Below are 21834 nucleotides of genomic sequence, written 5' to 3' on the forward strand. Positions count from 1 at the left end.
TATTTCAAGTTGATTTTCTTTACTATTTGTTTAGGTGAGTGTTTCGTATAATTTTTATTTAACACCATAATCGTTTAGTTTATGTTTTGCATAGTTTGCAGTGGCTCCTCTTGGGGGAGACTTGATTCCTTCGTATCTGGGAGATATGATCCCTGGATCAAGTCTCCCAGAAACTCCTTATGGATGATTGTTTTTTATTTTATAGATATGCCACATCATTGTGCAGCTGCAGTCTATATTGCAAGGTAAAGTCAAAGGTAAGCGAGGACCCGGTAGAAGGAGAATATCATGGCTGCGGAATTTAAGAACATGGTTTAAGAAAACCTCAACGGAGCTGTTTCGAGCCGCAGCGAGCAAGGTCGTGATTGCCAATATGATTTCCAACATCCGAAACGGATAGGAACCAGAAGAAGAAGAAGAAGAAGCCACATCATTACAAAAGGAGGGAAGAAGCCAAGAAAAGAACACCAGTCGACAGCTAGAGGTTAAAAGAAGCTGTTTTAGACGTTATTATATAACGTTATATAATTATATAACGACAAGACGGCTCAAATATTTACAAATGCAGAGGAAAATATGTTTAAAAATTATTTAGATGTTGCCAGCAAATTACACCATGGCCTTACAAGAAAACAAGCAAAAGAACTGGCGTACGAGTTTGCCGTAAGAAATAATAAAAAAAATACCTACTTCGTGGAATAAACATAAGCGATCCAGTTACGACTGGTTATACTGATTTGTGAAGAGGATGAAGACCTTATCACTACGCTCTCCGGAAGCAACTAGTCTTTCTAGAGCAACTAGTTTCAACAGAAATAATGTATCAAAATTTTTCGGAAATTTAAAGACAGTTCTTGAAAACCATGGAATTGGACCAAAAGCAATTTGGAGCGTGGACGAAACTGGACTTTCCACTGCCCATAAGCAAAAGAAGATCATTGCATGCAAAGGTGAAAAGTACGTTGATAAAATTACGTCAGGGGAACGTGGAGCAACAGGAACTGTTTGTTGTGCAATCAATACAATTGGAAACCATATACCGCCTTTTATGGTTTTCCCTCGAAAACTTTGGCAAGATCGAATGATTGATAACAGCCCACCAGGGACCACCGGCGTAGTTTATGAAAGTGCATGGATGACCGCTTCTAATTTTATCAAATTTTTGGAACATTTTCAAAAACATATAAAGGCAACTACCAACAATAAATGTTTAATCACAATGGACAATCATGATAGCCACGTTACTCGAAGCCATAACGTATGCCAAAGAACACGGAATAATTCTTCTTACCATACCACCACACACGTCGCATAAGATCCGGAAAATAATTCCACTTTATCTCAGTTTGATGTTGCAACACCAGCAATAGATAACAATAACGAACCCTCCACTTCTACTGGCACTTTCACCACCCCTAAAATAATTAGACCATCTTCCTCAACTTTATCGATTTCACATAATCAACAACTACGACGAACACTAATAGAGGACAAAAACCAGCCTTCTACTTCTACTGATACTTTTACCACACCTCAAATAATTAGATCACATCCTGTAAATGGAGATACTTCACAAAATGATCAGCTACAACAAACATCAATGGAGCACAATAACCAGCCTTTCACTTCTGCCACTCTTAGTAGCCCAGAAATGATCAGACCTCATCCTAAACCAGGCCCAGGACTTCAAAAAAGGGTAGAAAGCGAGCAACTACGAAAATTCTCACAGCTACACCAGAAAAACTTGCGCTTGAAGCTGAAGTTAGAGCTAAAGAAGAAAAAAATTAGAAAAAGAGCAAAAGGCCAAAGTAAGAGCACTCAAAAAAATTACTAAACAAAAACTTAAGGATTTGAGGGAATCTTCAAGTTCGGGGGGCAGTGATATTATGCTACCACCGTCAGAGTCTGAATATGATCCTAATGATGAAATGCAAGTAGAGACAGATACTGAATGTGAATCAGAAGCAGAAGGTGACGAGTTTGAATTGAGTGTGCAAGATTGGGTAATATAACTTAAACGTGAAGGTGAGGGACTGGAAAAGTAAAGCAAAAAACAGAAGTGAATAGAGAAATACTGGGTGACAATCGGGACCCGTTTTTAGAACGAATAGTACGAAGCTTGATTGGATGAGAGTAGGACAAGCGCGGCGTTATAACTTCTTTAGTAGTGTGCCATTTCAGTAAACATGAAGCAGTGGGCGATAGAACATCGCACGTTTGCATACGATGCGTTTATCCGAAATCAAGAATCACTGATCACTACGCAGCGGCTTTTCGCACTCTCTTTAATATTGGTAGGCGTAGAACGGTTCCATCTCGCAACAAAATCTTAAAACGGATAAAGAATTTTAGAACAACAGGCAGTGTCATGAAAAAAAAGCAACAAGGTCCGAATAGAACAGTAAGAACTTCTGTAAACATACAGCAAGTGAGAGATGCCATCGTCAGAAGCCCTACACGGTCCGCCCGAAAACATGCAATTAAGATAAACATTAATCGGGAATCGTTTAGAAAAATGTTGCATAAGGACCTAAAATTTCACCCCTACAAATTGCAGATTGTCCAGAAATTAATGGAAAGAGATGTTGAACAACGTGAGGATTTCGCTACGAGAATGCAAGTTCTTTTGAAGAATAACTTAGGTCAGCATCTAATGAGCGACGAAACTCATTTCCATCAAGACGGAACCGTTAATAAATAGAATTATAGGTACTGAGCTTCTGAAAACCCACGAAATCTCCATGAGCGTCGTTTACATTATCAAAAAGTTACAGTGTGGTGTGCCATTGGTCCGACTGGTATTATTGAGCTGTATTATTCGCTACGTTGACATGATCCAAAATTTTTTGGTTCCAAAACTACGCAGAAAAGGTATAAACCCAAGGAATGTGTGGTTTCAGCAAGATGGTGCCACGGCACATACTGCCCATGTTTCAATGAATATTCTCCGCAACCTGTTCCCAGGACAACTCATTTCACGTTTCGGAGATTTGTCGTGGCCTCCAAGGTCTCCAGACCTGTCAATTTGTGATTTTTTTTTTTTTTTCTATTGGGGTATTTGTGTGTGTGTGTGTTTTGTTTTATGGCACTGGAACTAAGCCAATTAGCCATTGGGGTATTTAAAGAGTCGTGTATATGCTAGCAAGCCTCGTAATTTGATGGAGTTGAAGAACTCAATTCGCCAGGAAATCCTGACTATTGATCGAGCGATGTTAGAGCGTGTTATGTAGGATTTCATAAAGAGGATCGAAAACTGCATCCAACGTGATGGTTACCATCTTGATGACATTATGTTTCATACTTAATTAGATTCTAAATGGCATAATATAAGCTTCATTTTGATGTTAATAAAATAGTATTTTCTTGCAAATTCCTTGTGTACCATTTAATTCAAAATCGTCAGATTGCCAATTGTCACCCTGTATTATTTATCAGGTCCTTTAGAGTAGTTAAAATTTTTGTATATACTTAAGTTTGAGTTTTGTTTAAAATCATTTTAATTAGTTAATCTTATTGCATTTTATAAAAATGGCCTAGGTCTTAACGGTATATTGTGCGTATCAATAAATAAAACCTTTAATGTCACTAAAATAAACTAGATTTCCTTCTTTGATGAAGTAAGGCAAAAAATTCCTTTCACGATATCTGAACCAAGAAAACGACACGGGAGTAATCAATTTTTACTCTTAATTCGGGATCCAAGCAACTCCAGCACCATCTTTGGGAAGATCCGGAACTCTAAAATCTTTTATCTGTTCACGGGAAAACAATTTTCGTCTAGTGTCATCTTTAATGTCAAAGCGTGAGTCCTGATTATCCTGAGGTTGTACTTCATCTTCATCTAACTCTGGTTTTTCTTCAAATTTAGCAGGATGCTTTGGCACAGGTATTTCTGCATCATAAGGAAGAGGACGAATAGTTGAGGGAATTGGGGTATGAAATGGAATGCTTCGATTTTGAGTTAAATCCTTTGCCATCAGATGAGCAAAAGTAGTAGTCGTTACTATGGTTCCTTTGTTCTCGCCATATCACAAGGACCCCAAAGCGGCAACTTTTCTTTTTGTCGTTAAACCAGATTCTAACGTCCTCCACAGATCCTTTGCAAACTTTATGCGGAGCCCTTATAAACTTTGACATAATGTTGAGTTGTTGTTTGAACACAATTTCTGCGCTTTCGCGAGGTTACTTTAAGAAATTATTATGTACCTACACAAAATGATAATAATACCAACTTGGTAAATGACATTACACAAACTAGAATACATTGTGCAAAACTGAGTAGGCAAACAAATATAGTCTACCTTATGTCAAATATCAATTCACATTTGGCGTTATGCGCAGTCAGTTCGCGCACCGTATGTAACACGGAAAAGACTTGATAGTTTCTCCGCATCTGTGATGCAATTTGCAGTTTGTATAGGTATAGAATAAGATATTCTATATAGACGGATGCTGAGAATTCCATGGGTACAAAAAGTTTGCAACGGTGAGGTACTTCGACACATGAGTAAACAACAAAAAGAATTACTAACCATAATCAAAAAAAGGAAAATACAATACTTGGGTCATGTATTAAGAGTTAAAATATACGAAATACTCCAAACGATATTGGGCAGGGCAAAAGATCGGTTAGAAGACATCAGCGCTGGCGGCTGAAAAACCTGAGATGGTTTGACCGCTCATCCTCAGAAGTCTTTAGTGCAGCAGTTACTGATACATAATAATCCTGATGTCCCAGACATTTTCTGATATTATTTTCGTTTTCAGCACATCAAATGACATAATAAGTAGTAAAACTTATTCAAACAGATTTTGGATGCATGCCTGACTTTAAACCGTGGTCCAAATTTTATCATTCTTAAACAATGGACTCACGATATTCACAGTTTAGGATAAAACTATACAAGTACTTTGCAAGTATTCTGCAAATTATGCTTTCAATGATACCTGTAGCTCAATTGGAATCTGTATAAAATAGAAGAGTTGATTGTAGTAAGTGGAACTGTAGAGTTTTGTACAAATATCTCAGGAAGATGCTTTGGATCAGAATTTAAATATGTCTTGATGAGAAAGTTGTGGAAATCTTTTTTGCTTTGAAATATTGCATCCAAAACCACTTTGAAACATATTGACTACACAAAAAACTAAAAAAATTGTGAAGCTCTGATGATACTTAATAAGGTTGAAATACGTATAAGGAGATGGCAGATGCCCTGCATTGAAATTAAATCTAAAACAGATTTTGTGATCATATTAGTAAAACTCTCAATTTTAAATAAATAATAAAAATTTGACGTTCGAGGGTTAAATACACTAAAATGAAAACTTCCAATTGAAACTGTCGATCCGATAAATTGTTCAAAACTGTAGGCTTTCAGAATAATGTTTTGTAACGATATACCAGGCTCATAGGCTCTGACCAAGAAATATGTCATTAATTTGTGAATAATTTGATATTGACATAAACCATACTGTTCCAGAAATGAACATATCATTTTAAAATATAAAATAAAAATATAGTTCTTTACACTTTTCTTAGTGTAGAATAAGTAAAATATTCACTAATATCAAGTTTGCTCGGGATACCCGACTCATTGGCGCCACAGCCTCTTAAATAGTTTTCACACCTAAATACAAGAGGGGTAATCTTCCCTTTTACGCATCAAGTAGTATTTTATTAGTTCATTCTCACGCATCGCCGTTGAGGCATGTGCATTTTAAAACACTCTTAATTCACGTATAAAATATTTCTCTACGCCGAAATCGGGCATTTTTCTCATAAATACGGTTTTCTCTTTCGCGTGTTATAAAGAAAGAATTATTTGATATTGTATAGTCAGCTACGGCCGTGTTGAGGCTTCTCTACTCTAAAAATAGTTAATTATAAGTCGATAAACTAAAAGTTATTTTACTTCTCTGGAGCTATATTTGCTCACATTAACAATCCTTATCCTTCAACGGTCACTGAAGAACCAAACCTATGGAGATACATCCACTCACAAGTCCTTTGAAGTAAGGTTTGGAATCAAAAGATTTCCAACCCTCTTATGTAGGGAGCCAGTTACAAGGCCCCCTCACATACCGTTCATCATTGAAACCTAGCGATATTAATAGTCACATCTCCAATTTTTTATGATCTTTAAAAGTTCTACAATTTTGTAAAAAATTATAAATCCAGGATAAAACACTCTGAATAGTATCGATATTTAAACTTGCAGGACAAGACTTACCTGTATTTAATTCCTGTTCCGCACTCTCGTCTTTGAGCGGCTCATCGAACAGATGAAGGTACACTTCAATGGCACATTTGGCTGCTTTAAAATAAAACGGATGACCCCGAAGCACGTCTTCCAACCGTAACAGACCTACGTAAGATCTTAGCGTCATTTTTCGCATACAATATGTATGGAAGTCGAATTGATCTTCTATGATTTCGGAAAAATGCTAAAACAAATTGTATATATGAGCAACACAATAAGTAGACAAATAATTTAATAAGATAGTGTAATAACAAATCAAATGGAAAATGGGCAAATATTATAATTTAGTTTTAAAAATAGGTACAAAAGCTAATCGTGCATAAATGACTTCAAGAGACCGATTTAATAATTAAGTTTTCAGAATGGTACTGACCATCGAGCTGCGAGAGAAGTAGTATTAAATGTCAAAACAGAAAGATACAAACAGTAATAGAGAGGAAACTAAAAACGTAGATATCCCAAAAAACCCTTCTAAATCCACAGAATATGTGGAGAACATCTTTAAAACCCTAAAGAGAAACTGGAGAAAATAAGTAATTAAATACTAGGTGCTGTAAATGACGACGTAGAATTTTGTAACAAAACATTTGATAAAATACGTCAACACAGAAGATAATTGAAAACTGAAGAAGAATCGAACAGAACAGCAGAATATAGATGAATGAGTAAAGAAATCACAAAAGCGATATACAGTGGTGTTAAGTCCTGCATCACCTAAGCGCCTTATAGTTTTTGAGGTTTAACACAAGTTTTTTGTATATTTTCGCTAATTCATTTTAAGTTTGTGCTTTTGTGAGTTTCTTTACAAGCCATAATTCTGATAAAAAGAAACTGAAAAGTAGCCAGGAACCGCGATGAAGCTCAGCATAGACCGAAAAAGGTCCAGCGAGAGAGCAAAACGTTGAAGTACCTGTTTAAGCAAGTCCCAAAGCAGGCTGAAAATCATGGCATCATGGCTAAAACAGAATCTTTCAGTGAGAAAACGTTTTGCTGCCTTGAGGCCGCTACGAAGGGATTACAGCAACAATGTGATCTTACCCAGTTGTTGTCTTAAATCGTATATAAGATCATTCGAAAAAACAAATGTATTTTCAGAAATAAATGAATATTTTGGACTGTTTTCCTCGTGATTGCTTACCAGAATACTATTTTTTGTCTGAAGTTCACCAACCTGTTATACAGTGGTGATCAAATTATTAGAGCCACCTAGTAAAATTCAATTTTATTTTACAAAAGGGTATATAATTGAGCTGCATAATATATTAATGCGTTTGTTTCCATTTGATTATCTTATAACACTTTATAAAAGTATTATACTATAAAAGTAATATAATACAATAAATAGTCTAGAAACAGTGCCAACACAGTCTGGGCGTGGAAATACTTGACTCAGATACTATTGTTGGTCAGTGCTATCAGCCTAGCTTGCAACTCGTGTGCATATTATTTTATATTCTTGGCGTTTAGAGTTATAATAAATAGTTATCTTTGCTCTCTATTGATATTCTGACAATCGACTACTATTTTTGTGAATTTAGCATGCATTGCATGTTCGTTACCCCAGTGGTACACGAACATCATGGGAAAAGCCAAAGTCATCTCACCAAGGAAAACAGCGGAAATAAAAACTTTATTATTGAACACTAATCACTCTCAACTCACTCAACAGAAAAATAGCATTCATTTCTAAAGTTTCAATGGCAACTGTGGACCGTATAAAGAAAAAACTTAACGAAAATTTAGGTTTAACCCCATGGCGCAAACAAAAATGTAGTCGAAAAAAAATTACAACACCCCAAGATGAAAGAAAAATTCGGGATATTGTCCTGACAAACAGAAAACAACCTCGAAGGATTTTAACGAGAATGATGCTCGAGTCTGGCATCAATATTTCACCAATCACAGCTCGTCGGCGAATAAACGATATGGGGATTTCATACCAACCTGTCGCCCAGCAAAAAAGCTGCTACTCACACCAGGCATAAAGAAAAAAAAGGCTTCAATGGGCTAAAAATCATAAAGATTGGACCATTGATGATTGTAATCAGGTAAATAACATTACTTAACATTGTTTTTCTTTTATGTGGTTTACAGTTGATCAATGAATTTGTGAGGAAAAGACCCGGGGAAAAATACAAAGCGGATTGTATTGTAAGAACAGTAAAGCAACCCCTGAGCATCATGGTGTGGCCTATCATAAGCAGTCAACTGGAACTGGTAGACTTTACATTGTCGAAGGAACAATGCGGCAGGTCAAGTACTTGAGAGTACTTCAAACAAAAATGTTTTCCCAGGTCCAGGAGTGGTTCCGGAATAAGAGATTTACGTTTATGCATGACTCGGCGCCTTGTTACAAGGAAAAAACTGTTACAAAATCATTTGCTGACAACCAGATAAAGGTGCTCGAGTGGCCTGGTAATTCGTCAGATCTGAATCCAATAGAAAATCTTTGGAAGCTCGTGAAGAAAGAAATTTCTAATGAAATGATAACCACAAAGCGTCAATTGATCAAGCGTTTAATAGCAGTATGGCACAGGAGTGAAACAATTCAACAAAATTGACAGAAATGTATAGAAAATATGCCAAGAAGGTGCCAGGTAGTCATTGCTGCAAAGAGTGACACTACCAAGTATTAGGCTTAATGCATAATTTTAAGTGTTTTTATGTAATTACTCGCTCCTTTTTTAATATTTGTAAACTTTATAAGGTTCTAAATCACACTAAAACAGAATTAGGTACAAAAATATGTTTCATAGCTCAATTACATACCATTATTAAACAAGAAGTAAAATTTTATGGCTGATCTAATCATTTGATCACTCACTGTAGATTTTAAACAAACGCTAATAATAAAAGCAAATACATTTATTAACTAACTCAATCTATCGTCGAAATAAGATCGTCACACCATGTCTAATTTAGTTCTAAATAAACACTGATGCTATCTAAATTTCCACTAAATTATATACAAAGAAAATAGTAATTTTATAGGACTTACCCTATCTATTTCATGACATTTTTTTAACGCATCTCCGAATTTTCCTAGTCTCTGGTACGCCAGCGCACACTCGGTCTGAAACCACATGCACTGCATTTCATTTAAATTTTCCATCGCCGAAACGCCTTCCCGCGTAAATTTCCCGCACGTTTCTTCGGCTTCTTTCACGTAATTCGCACGTAACATATATTTCGCGCATTTCGAGTTTATGTATCGGTCGGCTGTGTCTAAGGCTTGGGCCTCGTCTAACCACTTGAGGGCCTCTTGAGGATCACCGGCATGCTAAAAAATATAAATTATCAAATTCGTATTCAAATTATTGGTGTGTACAAGATTTAACACAAAATGATCAAAAGATTATCTAATAGTTGACGCTCAAATTTGCTTACAACTAAATATCCTGTTCAATTATTATTGTTCAATTCCCCTTTAGGCTTTACTCTTTTATAATCTTCGTATAACCCTTGTATACGTCCCCGTATACCTTCTGTTATTTTGTTAGATTGGTTAAACGATTGGGAACTTGTCAACATTGATTATTCCCATCGAGTTAGAATCTATGGAGAGGGCATCACGTGACTAAAAACGACCTCACTTCGGCCATATTGTTTTGACTCTTTTGACATATCGTATATGATTGTTTACGTTTGTTGTTTTTCGAATATTTTTAGTTTTATAATACTTTTATAAAAACTGTAATATTATATTGTGATAGTGCATAATAATGGTTTCTTGTTCTCAATGTAGTTGCAGTAGCAGAAGCAATGTTAATAAAAAATTTTCAGGAATAACGGTCCTCAGTATACAAATATGTGAACAAAATAATGGCCCATACTTCAGAAAATAAATTAATAGTAGTCATAAAAAATCTTATAAGTAAGGTAGATCGTGCTATTCTTGAGAATACTCAAATACCTTCATCCTAAATATCTTAAAATTTCTTATTAACTACTGCAACATAATTATTTTTATTTCTACACAGTATTTCCATTGTGATATTCGCCAGATATTCAATCTTTGTTAATTGAACTTAATTTTTAAGTGTCAATTAATTTGTAATTATCAAATATATAAGTTGTAAAACGAACGTATTTCATCTATTTCATACCGTACATTCATTTTACCCTTTAAAATATTATTTATATTATTATCTCTTTCAGATACAACTTGTTATTTCACTGTATTAATTTATCTTTATGTATATGTCTTGTTTTTAGTGTTTATCGCGGGATAAATAAATCATAGTTTATTAAAAAAGTATTGCACTTTTTTAGATTATGATTAAATCTTCTGAATGACTAGTCATATTTGTATAGTAGTTTTAATATTATTGAATCAGGACCTGATCTCACCGCCATATTGGTATGATCGTTAGCCACACCTACTGACGCCGTTTTTAATACACAAGTTAATATGCTCATAGCTTCTCCATAGATTCTAACTCGATGATTATTTCCCACTTCTGACAGGATTGATTTTTGTGCTATTTTTAATTGAATCGTTTTATTTTCTGTTAATAATAATAATATTTCTTTAAAAAGGCATGGATATTCTGCCGAAACTTTGAAAAACAAAAATTTATTGTTTATAATTTAATCATAAAATAAAAATATTGACAATTCAAATATTTTCAAACATCTTACATTAATATGATCAAACGCAACACGTCATACACATTATTGCACTACGTGTGGCCTGACTTTTAGGGGTGGCCTGAGAAATGTATTTTATTTTTGCAAAATTTTGGAGTTTGTTTAATTCGTAAAACAATTTTAACATTTGTTTTTAATAGAGATTTCAGTCCTCTACAAATAGTTTCTTATGACTATTGATGAAAAATGATTAGGGAAGCAGGAATTTAAAAATTTAGAATTTCCCATTGAGTTTCCTATGGCCCGTTTAAGGATTTACCACCCGGTATACACATATTGCCGATACTAGTATATGAATAAAATTTGTTAAATTTGACCCTTACTGTTATACGTTCACATATTAACTCCTTGGGATTACATGAAGCTTTTTTACTCACCTTATATATTCTACCCTTGACAACAAAAAGTTCAATTAAGGTGGGAGTGTGTTCAATAGCGGCATCGATATAACTTAATGCCTTTTCAGTCTGTTTTAAAAAGTCAAAATGTTGCGCCAAATAGTAGTAAACCCACAAGAGAGCACTAGCCGGTTCTTTGGGTCCGTTATTAACTTCTAATTCACTGTATTTGCCCACCTAAAAAAACAAACATATATAATTCATTGTATAAATTACATTTCAGTACTAATAAAGCAAGACCAAATCTGAAATATATAGACGAAGAATTGGATATCTTACAAAACACAAGGACAAACAGTTTAAAAATGCGAAGCAACATTATGGTTGGCATCAGGAGAGAGAATTATCAACATTCTCTCTCCTGATGATGGTGTAATGTAGTGTAATGTACTTTATGTTTACGACATTCTCAACAGATTGTTGGATAGGCCAAAATTGACGAAATGCTGCTGAAGATGCTCTAGGAAGCGAAAGTACTTGGGCAAGGCCTTTCATTTGATCAAAGTACAAATGATTAAGACCCTAACACAAAGATTATGATTACATCGATATTAGGAGAATATGGACACAAGAATAATAATGAAACAAAATTAAGAAATACAATGATAATTTGCTGATAATAAAAAGTATGATAAAAGTTAATTAAACATGTATACTTATACAGATTATTATAACCAAAGACCGGATGGAGTGAGAAGCTCAGATGGGAGGCTCAGAACACGCTTTAACCATGTGGAACACGACCTACGAGTGTTCTCTTCTTCTTCTCAGCCTTCTGTCGTCCATGTTTGGACATAGGCCTCTCCCAACTCTTTCCATCAGTCTCTATCCTGAGCAACATATTTCCAATTTGTTCCGGCTATTCTTTTAATGTTATCAACCCATCTCATCGGTGGTCTTCCTCTTGGTCGTTTACTTTCGTAAGGTCTCCAATGTTGTATTGTAGTATTCCAATGTTGGTCTTTTTGTCTAGCAGTGTGGCCCGCGAAGCTCCATTTAAGTTTGGCAATTTTTGTTGCTATGTCCTCGACTTTTGTTTTGGATCTTACCCAGTCGTTCCTCTTTTTATCTGACAGTCGTATACCTAACATTGCCCTTTCCATTGTTCTTTCTGTTGTGGCTAGTTTATTCATGTTTGCCTTGGTTAGGGTCCAGGTTTGACATCCATATGTCATGATAGGAAGGATGCATTGGTTGAACACTTTGCTCCTCAAGTATTGGGGTATTTTGCAGTTCTTAAGTATCCAACTAAGTTTTCCAAATCCTGCCCATGCTAGTCTTGCTCTTCTAGTAATTTCCGCACTTTGTTTCTCTTTGTCAAGTCTCAGGATTTGGTCTAGGTAGATATATTCCTGGATTTGTTCTATCTCACTGCCATTTATAGTTATATGTCTGGGGTCATCTGTGTTTCTCATGATTTTTGTTTTTTTCATATTCATTTTTAGGCCGACGTATTGGGAGCTGGCTGCTAGTTCCCCCATCATAATTTGCAGTTCATGGAAAAAATAGCGACATTGAGATGGCAATGGGTAGCACATGTAGCAAGACAAGACACCAACAGATGGTCTCATAAAGTGACATTCTGGAGACCTCGAGAAACAAAAAGAAGCGTGGGAAGACCCAAAAAGAGATGGATAGACGATATAACAGCTGTAGCTGGAAAGCAATGGATGAGAATTGCAAAAGATAGGGAAGCGTGGAAACAATTGGAGGAGGCCTATGTCCAACAATGGATGAATGAAGGCTGAAGAAGAAGAAGAAGAAGAAGAATTTGCAGTTCCTCGAATGTGCTCGCTATAATCACTATGTCGTCAGCGAATCTGAGGTGGTTTAACTTGTTGCCATTAACGTTAATGCCATAGGTTGACCAATTTGTAGTTTTGAAGACGTCTTCTAGGGCTAGGTTGAAAAGCTTTGGCGATATTACGTCTCCTTGTCTCACTCCTCTCTTAATGGGGATGGGATTTGTATTTTCGTCTAGTTGTACTATCATAGTTGCATTTTCATATATATATTATGTATTAGTTGCCTATATCTCGAATCTATTCTACAATTATTAATAGCTTGTTCTATGGCCCACATCTCGATACTATCAAACGTCTTTTCATAGTCGACGAAGGCAAGAAATACGGGTAGTTGGTATTCATTTGCCTTCTCTATCAATGTTCTCATTATCAGCAGATGGTCTGATGTACTATATCCTTTGCGGAAGTCAGCCTGTTCATCCGGTTGGTAATTGTCCATTTTGTAGGTTAACCGGTTGTTAATAATTCTCATAAATAGTTTGTATACTTGACTGAGCAACGATATAGGTCTATAATCCTGTAGATCACATTTGTCCCCTTTTTTGTGTAAGAGTATTACTAGACTCTCGTTCCAGTCTTTAGGGATCTTGCTATTATGAAGACATCTATTAAATAGCTCTGTTAGTACAGGGATTGTTAATGTCTTGCTTGTTTTCAAGAGCTCGGCAATTATACCGTCGTGTCCTGGAGCTTTATTATTATTTAGCTCTTTTAAAGCTCTTTCTGGTTCTTTCTCTTTTAAAGAGAAAGAACCAGAATCAGAAAAGAGAGAAAGGAAACAAGGACCACACGTTTAAAAAAAGTATTAGACGGGTGTCACACATGATCATGTCTTCCGATGTATCCAACTCATTATTGTTTGCAACTTGTATTCAGAAACCAAAGATGTCTTCGCAGTTTTATGTGGGGATTGGTAGAATTGCCATAATGAAAAAAAAAAGGAGAATGAAAGAAAAGATAAGAACAGAATATATTCTAACTCAACTACAAAAGAAATAAGCTAGGGTGAATATTTGATTCACTACTAAGCAATACTGTAGGTCTTGCTGACAAGTAATTGTTGCAATTCCGCAAAATATTTTAAGTATTTTCATATCTCGACTTCAGTTATTATTGGTTCTTGTTGAACATTTCCTTCGTAGATTTATTCTGAGGTGTCTTCCTAAAATTCGATTCGATCTTCTGGTAGGAGCTTATGATAATATTCTTTCTACTCTTGAATGCTAATAAGATGTAGTTCTACAGCAACTGTATTCTGTGTTTGTAGTCCTCTACTTTTCAGGCTATATTCGCTTTTGTATTAGATATGATAGCAGTATAGCAAGTATAAAGACAAGATGAGGAGGATTAGTTTTGTTATGACTCAGTTTTGATGAATTTTTCAACTGCTTCTATCATTTTTTTTGTATCTTAGCGTTCTCTTTTTTCTTCAGACACTTCTTTCAACTACTAATCTTCAACCTACCTCCTCGCTGTTATCTTTTTACGTAATGACATTTAAAACAAAATTACCCACGTGTTAGCAAACCAAAAAAGGTAACGGGTAACTATGTCTAATAGACTATAAATAAAATAAGGCCTACCAGAACATCGACGATGATCGACGGTGACGCCACCAGTTACCGGAGTTCAAGTTTCATTTACTTAAATACTCCAAGATATAGTGAGTCACTGGCGAATCAACCTAGTTGTGTCATCAGTCAGCTAGTCTATGAAGGGTCTTAGAATTCATAGAAAGAAGAACAAGACAAGGCAAAACAATATGTCAGCCGATCAACACCTCAAATATTATCAGATGGAGAAACATACGACAAAAAAAATGACAGCAGCAAGAGCTGGAAGACTAGAAAATACAGAAGGTATCAATGCAGCTTCAATCAGTTAATGGTCAATCAACACTCCGACTAAGAATAGACAGTATAATTATATTATCTAATTTTCGGGGATTCGCGTATTCGAATATTCCCTTACATAAGGCTATGAAAAGTTTCTACATAAAGCTGATGTACTTAGCGTACACTAAAAGTTTTGCACAGAGCCATCTACCGGAAGTAACTCGACTTCATAAATATGATTTTCGTAAATTTTGACCTAAAGATGGACGGAAATGAGCTAATCGTCTTAGTTTTCGTGATAAATACCAGATCTATTAACTGTTCACAGATGATTTTAATAATTCAAGCGTGGACGCACCAGCGCAAAGCGTCACGAATTTCGTTAAGGCCGTCTGCGCACAGCGGTTCGGGAAAACAGTGCTGTGCGCGGCACGATTGAAGAGATCGACATATTATTAAGTTAAATACAAACTATTTTACATGACCATTTTGCAATGAGAAAGATGTGCAATTGTGGATTTCTCATAATTTGTCTGCTTCCCATAAGAAGGCACGTGTAGATTGGTCCCGTCCCAGATTAAAATTTAATAGGGGCACCTCAAATTTATTATGGAACATCGTAAAAAAAAGGAAATGTTGCCACGATTTCGGTAGAGAATGGTAGAACCATTAATAATGAGTGATATACAACCATTTGTTTCAAAAACATCGATTTAATGAGCCATCCTGCATACAGTCCTGACTTGTCACCGTGTGATTTTTTTTTGTGGTCCTGAGAATCAAAAGCAAACTATGCGGTAAACGTTTTAGAACGACAGATGATGCGGTTGAAACATACAAAAGTCTCATTTCTGAGATACCTATTTCGGACTGGCATAAACGCTTCAACGAGGTGTATTGATCTTGAAGGAGAATACTTTAAAAACAATAAATCTGATTGTTCTCAAAAATATGATTTCCTTCTATTATTTGTGCGAAACTTTTAGCGTACGATTGGTAACCCTAAAAAATGTTGGTAAAAAAAGTAAACAAATGTTCCCAAAAAAAAACGTCAAAGATATTACAAACAAAATAAATCATTCTGCAATAATGAAGATATAATGAAATGAAAAAGACAGAAAAGATTTGATTTCACGTTCAAAGCGTCTATGTATCTGTTGATACGTATTTCGACTTAATAAGGCTCATCAGAACAGTTATTCATAGCCATTCTTAACGTGAAAAATAATCTTCTCTGTCTTATTAGGAAGCAACAATAAAATAGCTTCGTTATGGACGCAATAGCGACATCTGATAGAAAAATCGGTAAGATAGTTTCGAAACAATGAAGATATACTTACAGTTTTTAATGCTTCCACATATTGTAATAACAAATTTTGAATAATTTCTACTTTATGTTTGTCTGAATACAGGCTTCTCAGGTCCACGAAGAGAGGAGGAACTCCCTTAGACAGAGCCTTCCTCATATACTTGTCTACTAGAGTTTTGAACTGTTCTCCTGTGGCATAATTCAAAGGCAGTCTTCTAGGCGGCATTGCTCGAGGAAACTTTTCCAAATATTTAGTATAAAAATCTACGATATCTTGAGGATTGGACAATTGTTTAGCGTCTATTAATTTATTGTAATAATTTGTGTTTTCGGGATTTCTTTGGATGAGCTCTTCGTAGCAGGTTGTCGCTTTATCAAATTGTTTTAATAATAGGCACAGTTCGCCCAGATTTTCCTTTAAGGTTAATTTGTCGACTATTTGGTTTTGTGAGGCTTCAAGGTGTTTGAGGGCTTCTTTCAAATCACCGGATTCTTGGATGACGAGGTTTTGGTATAAGAGAAGTTCGCTATGTTCATAGTCAAAATTGTTAGCTTTCTAAAACATAAAAAATAATGATTTGTAGAACATTTTCAAAAAAACTTACTGTATGCTATTTGACTTTTAATTTTTACAATAATATTACTATTATGAATCATCCAAGAAAATCAAATGATTATTAAAGCGTTAGTTTGAAAAAACCTGCAAGAAAAATGTATATTTACCTGTTGTTCCAAAAATGTGTCTAAAATATTAAGTGCATTCTTATATTCTTCTAATAAATGGAAAGACATTGCATAACCAATCCAGGAAGCTCTTTGTGTTGGTCGAAGCATAAGTAATTGATATCTGGTATCCTAAAATGTATCAAATAATTAAAATTAAAGAAAAAAATACTCTATACAAGGGCGGCCCGATAAGTACTTAGCCTAAAAAAAAAACTTTTCGGCAACTGATTTTTTCAAGTTTGGAATCAAAAAGAAGCCACACGGGGCCAAATCCGGAGAATATGGTGAATGGGGAGCAGTTGGTAGCCAATTTGACCATAAACAAGGAAAAAAAATCAAAGAAGCCGTTTCTTTGATTTAAAAAATCAAAGAAGCGGCTCTAACTATGTTAAATAAATCCAATTGCGTCGCAAATTCCTCGGCGGAATGCAGTATAATCTGCAGTAGGACGTATTACAATTAAAAATGAAGTCATTACTTACTCTATAACCTTCCAGATCCCGCATCTGTATTTGCAGCAAAGACAGATCCCTAAGAATTTGAATATTATCTTTTTCCCACTTGAGGGCATTTCTATAGCACTTGATGGCCTCATCGTACTTTTTGTCAGACCTCTGCAGCAGTCCATAAACATGCCAACACACGTGAGATTTGAGGTCATTTCTTAAACCTCTTCTGACATATTCGTAAGCTTCCTCTTTTCTACCTAGGCAGTTGAGGGTCAAGCCTTTCATCGCAAGGGTCTCTGGAAACAAAAAATGGTAATTTAGCTTTTTAAAGAAAATTCAAAGATATGTAACAATTAAACAAATCGTTGTTTGCCACATGAACACAGGAATTATCTCTTAATAGATTTGATATTTAATGTTACCCTGATTTGTAGGCTATTGCAGTGTTAGGATCTTTCTTGTTATAGAAAAATAAAAGAGAAAGTAATAGAACCTATAATATTCAAAAAATCATTGTTTTATTTTATTTATTTATTTAATAGACTGGATAACCTTATTAACAGTTTAAATTACAATATACAATATCACAGTTAGGATTCAAAACTTGAAATTACTTATAATGTAAAATCAATATTAAAAAGTTTAAAGAATGAAACTAAAAATCTTACATATTAGAAAAAACAAACAAAATATAACAAGAACAAAATTTAACAATCCTAATATACATATCACAAAGCAATAGATCTTTTTAACGGAGTTAAAATTATATTGAAAATATCCAAATCAAGGAACATTTAATAGCCCCATGTACCTATCCAATGGGTTGTGAATATCATAGGTTGTTTTGTGGAAAGGAATATTGAAAACATTGTGGTAACGTAGAGCTTGATGGCGAACATTAAAGTTAATCTGGCTTAACAGGTTTGGACAATCAATAAATCTATGTATGATCTTATATATAAATATAGCTCCTGACATATCACGATGGTTCTTGAGTGAGAATAATCATGATTTTCAATAGTAGTGTGGGCATGGTAAGCATAATATCTTAACAATGTATGCTGGACTCTTTCTATGGTATCAATATTGTTCTGAAAATAGGGTGACCAAATAACAACAATATTCCAAAATAGTTCTAACTAAGCAATAATGCACTAATCTTATTGAATCAATGGAGAAATACTTGCAATTCCTAGTAACGAAACCAAGAAGTTTAGATGCCTTTATTGAAATAGAGTTTATGTGGTCACAGACAGTAAGCTTCTCATCGAAAATAACACCCAAATCTCGAATAGAAGAAACATAATTCAGTAACTGAATATTAATAGTACAGCTTCTTCCAATTCTATTGACTTTACAAGAAAAACTTATAAAACAACATTTTTTTACATTCAAGTGGAGTTTGTTGTGATTTCACCAATTTTGTAGTCAGTCTAAGTCATCTTGTAACAAGGCTTGATCTTGTAAGCTATCTATAACTTTCCAAAATTTCAAGTCATCTGCAAACATTAGACATTTGCTATTTAGGAAACAGGAAGTGATGTCGTTAACGAAGATATTAAAAAGAAGATGAGAAGTGTGGCCTTCTTGAGGAACTCCAGATGTTACTGAGATACTGTCAGCCATATGACAACCTATCTTGACTCTTTGACTTCTCCCAGATGTATAGTTTTTAATCCATTCAACAAACCTGACATGAAAGCCTACATTAATTAATTTGCCCAAAAGTATTTGGTGATCTACATAATCAAATGCTTTGGAAAAATCTTTGTATATTGCATCTACTAGTTTACAGTCTTCCATATGAGATAATATATCAGATTGATAGCAAACCAAGTTTGTTGCAGTGGAATTTTTGCTACGAAAACCATGTTGTGATTGAGATATTAAGCATTTACATAACCAAGAAAGTTGCTTTGCTATAAGACAGTCAAAGACCTTAGGGATTGCAGATTGTATACAAATGCTACGATAATTTTCAATGTTGTCCTTCTGACCATTTTTAAATATAGGAACAACATAAATTTTTTGCATGAAGAAGGAAACATTGAGGTTTCCAGAGATCTATTCAACAATATAACAAAAGGCATTACAAGGGTACAAACACACTTTTTTAATAAAAAATTAGGCACTCTATCTGGGTCAGCATTAAGCTTATTGGACAGCTCATGTATGACATTAAAAACATCAGTCATGGTAATCTTAGAAGGACAAATATTTGTACTTAAGTTGCTATTTCATAGACGGATAGGTACGTAAAGGTTGTTATTTGGTGAATACACAGTTTGGAAGAAGTTTATAAATAAATTAGCTATGTAGGAGTATAAAATAAGAAGTTAGGTAGGTTATGACTGGATCGATTATCATTGATGTACTTCCAAAATTATTTTTGATCATTTCTTAGGCCAGGACACATACCTTTAATATAGTTGCTGAAGCTAATTTCAGACAGTTGTTTACATTCAGCTCTTAGGTGGAAAAATCTAATATAGTCATCATCAGAACAATTGAAGTAGATGTAAGAGAGCACATTTAATCTTTTCCTAAAGAAGTGAGCCACTATCCAGAAATAACACTCAAAAGCTTATTTTGCATCCATACCTATCCATATACAAAATGTATCTACTTTTTAAGGCAAAATTTCCCAATTTTCGTTGCAGTGAAAATCTACACTGATACATATTTAATTCTGAATTCAACTTGAGATTTGGTATACCTACATCGGACACATCATCGCTTGTATGTGTCAAATCTGAGGCCGAAATGCAGAGAGTTTAAATTGAAAGCAAGCTACACCACGCAAAAGCAGAACAAGCATATGTTACCTTAAATGAGGATATAGAATTAGCTCAAAATAATCCCAATAGTATTGTTCTATGAACAGATCTACAGCAGATACTGTTTTGCCCGACGCTAAAACATTCTAACATATTCTACCAACGTCAAGATTCATGTTATAATCAAGCACTCCATAATGTGGGTATCAACGAGTGTTTTATGTGCCGATGGCATGAAATTGTAGCAAAAAGAGGTTTAGTTGAAACAACATCCAGCCTACTGAAGTATATTACCATTAACTTTAAGCCCATAGAAAAAAACAGACAGAAAATTATTTTGTTTGGTCAAACCGATGTATAGGTCAAAATAATAACTGGCGTAGTATTGCATTATACCAGTACCTGGTCTAGGATCGAAGGTTCCACATCCGCAGAAGTAGAAATTAGGAGGGGAGTTAGACAAGGATGTGTTCTGTCGCCTCTGCTGTTTAATCTTTACTCCGAGTTTCTATTTAAAGAAGCATTGGAGGATTCCAAGGATGGAGTCAAGGTGAATGGCGTAAATATCAACAGTATCAGATACGCCGATGATACAGTGTTAATTGCGGATTCCGACGTAGGTCTACAACGACTCATCGACAAGACCAACTCGACCTGTGAGCAATTTGGTATAAAAATAAACATTAAAAAAACCAAAGTGATGTCAATCCGAAAAAATCAAAACGTACCTCAACCTTGCACAATAAATGGGCACATTTTAGAACAGGTCAATAGATTTAAGTACCTGGGATGTTGGATCGATAGCAGCCTAAATCCTGATCTAGAAATAAGATCGAGAATAGAACAGGCCAGAAAATCTTTCGAAAAAATAAAAAAACTGCTTTGTGATTCTCGAATAAAACTCGAAATTCGACTACGTTTATCAAAATGCTACGTCTGGTCGACTCTTCTATATGCAGTTGAAACGTGGACTCTAAAAACATCAACCGTAAATAAATTGGAGGCCTTTGAAATGTGGATCTACCGGAGAATGCTTAAAATTTCATGGACATCGCATACCTCAAACGAAGAAGTGCTGCATAGAATAGGCAAGGAAAGAGAACTTTTTAACACAGTAAAAGTTAGAAAAACATCATACCTAGGCCACATACTGAGAAATAATAAGTACCAATATGCCCAACTTATAGTGAAAGGAAAAATCGAGGGAAAGAGAGGCCTAGGAAGAAAAAGACTATCGTGGCTCAGAAACATCCGACAATGGACAGGGCTAAATTTTGAACAGCTAATAAGAACAGCTGAAGATAGAGAAGATTTTAAAATTGTAGTAGCCAACCTCCATTGAGGAGAGGGCACTTTAAGAAGAAGAAGTACCTGGTCACTATGAGATATTGTACATCTGTGTAGCAAGATTTTTTCATCAGCGGACACAGCTTCTTACCCTGCGATAGGAATTTCGCCCTTATTGAGCATAAGAAAAAAACAGCATCAGTATACCATCCAAAAGATTGGATTGAAGTTATAGCCAATGCTAGACCCTTCAAGCCAATTATCGTGTGTTTTCTTGAGAGGAGCGACTTTAAAGACTTAGTATGGTCGAGTCAGCTTTACTGAAAAGCAAGGCTAGA

The 21834-nt window shown here is 35.0% G+C and overlaps 1 protein-coding gene across 1 annotated transcript in view; it reads right to left on the minus strand.

The window, feature by feature from the left end:
• Naa15-16 (N-alpha-acetyltransferase 15/16) overlaps positions 1-21834 on the minus strand; it is a 339442-nt gene that overhangs the window by 308769 nt on the left and 8839 nt on the right. The window contains exons 3-8 of the mRNA XM_072530409.1: positions 17466-17728; positions 16981-17112; positions 16289-16813; positions 11288-11485; positions 9259-9540; positions 6231-6444 (exon numbers count right to left, since the gene is read on the minus strand). Of these exons, the coding sequence (XP_072386510.1) occupies positions 6231-6444; positions 9259-9540; positions 11288-11485; positions 16289-16813; positions 16981-17112; positions 17466-17728 (1614 nt within the window). The remainder of the gene's footprint in view (positions 1-6230; positions 6445-9258; positions 9541-11287; positions 11486-16288; positions 16814-16980; positions 17113-17465; positions 17729-21834) is intronic.

This window comes from Diabrotica undecimpunctata, chromosome 4 (genome assembly GCF_040954645.1).
Source record: "Diabrotica undecimpunctata isolate CICGRU chromosome 4, icDiaUnde3, whole genome shotgun sequence".
Classification (NCBI taxonomy): domain Eukaryota; kingdom Metazoa; phylum Arthropoda; class Insecta; order Coleoptera; family Chrysomelidae; genus Diabrotica; species Diabrotica undecimpunctata.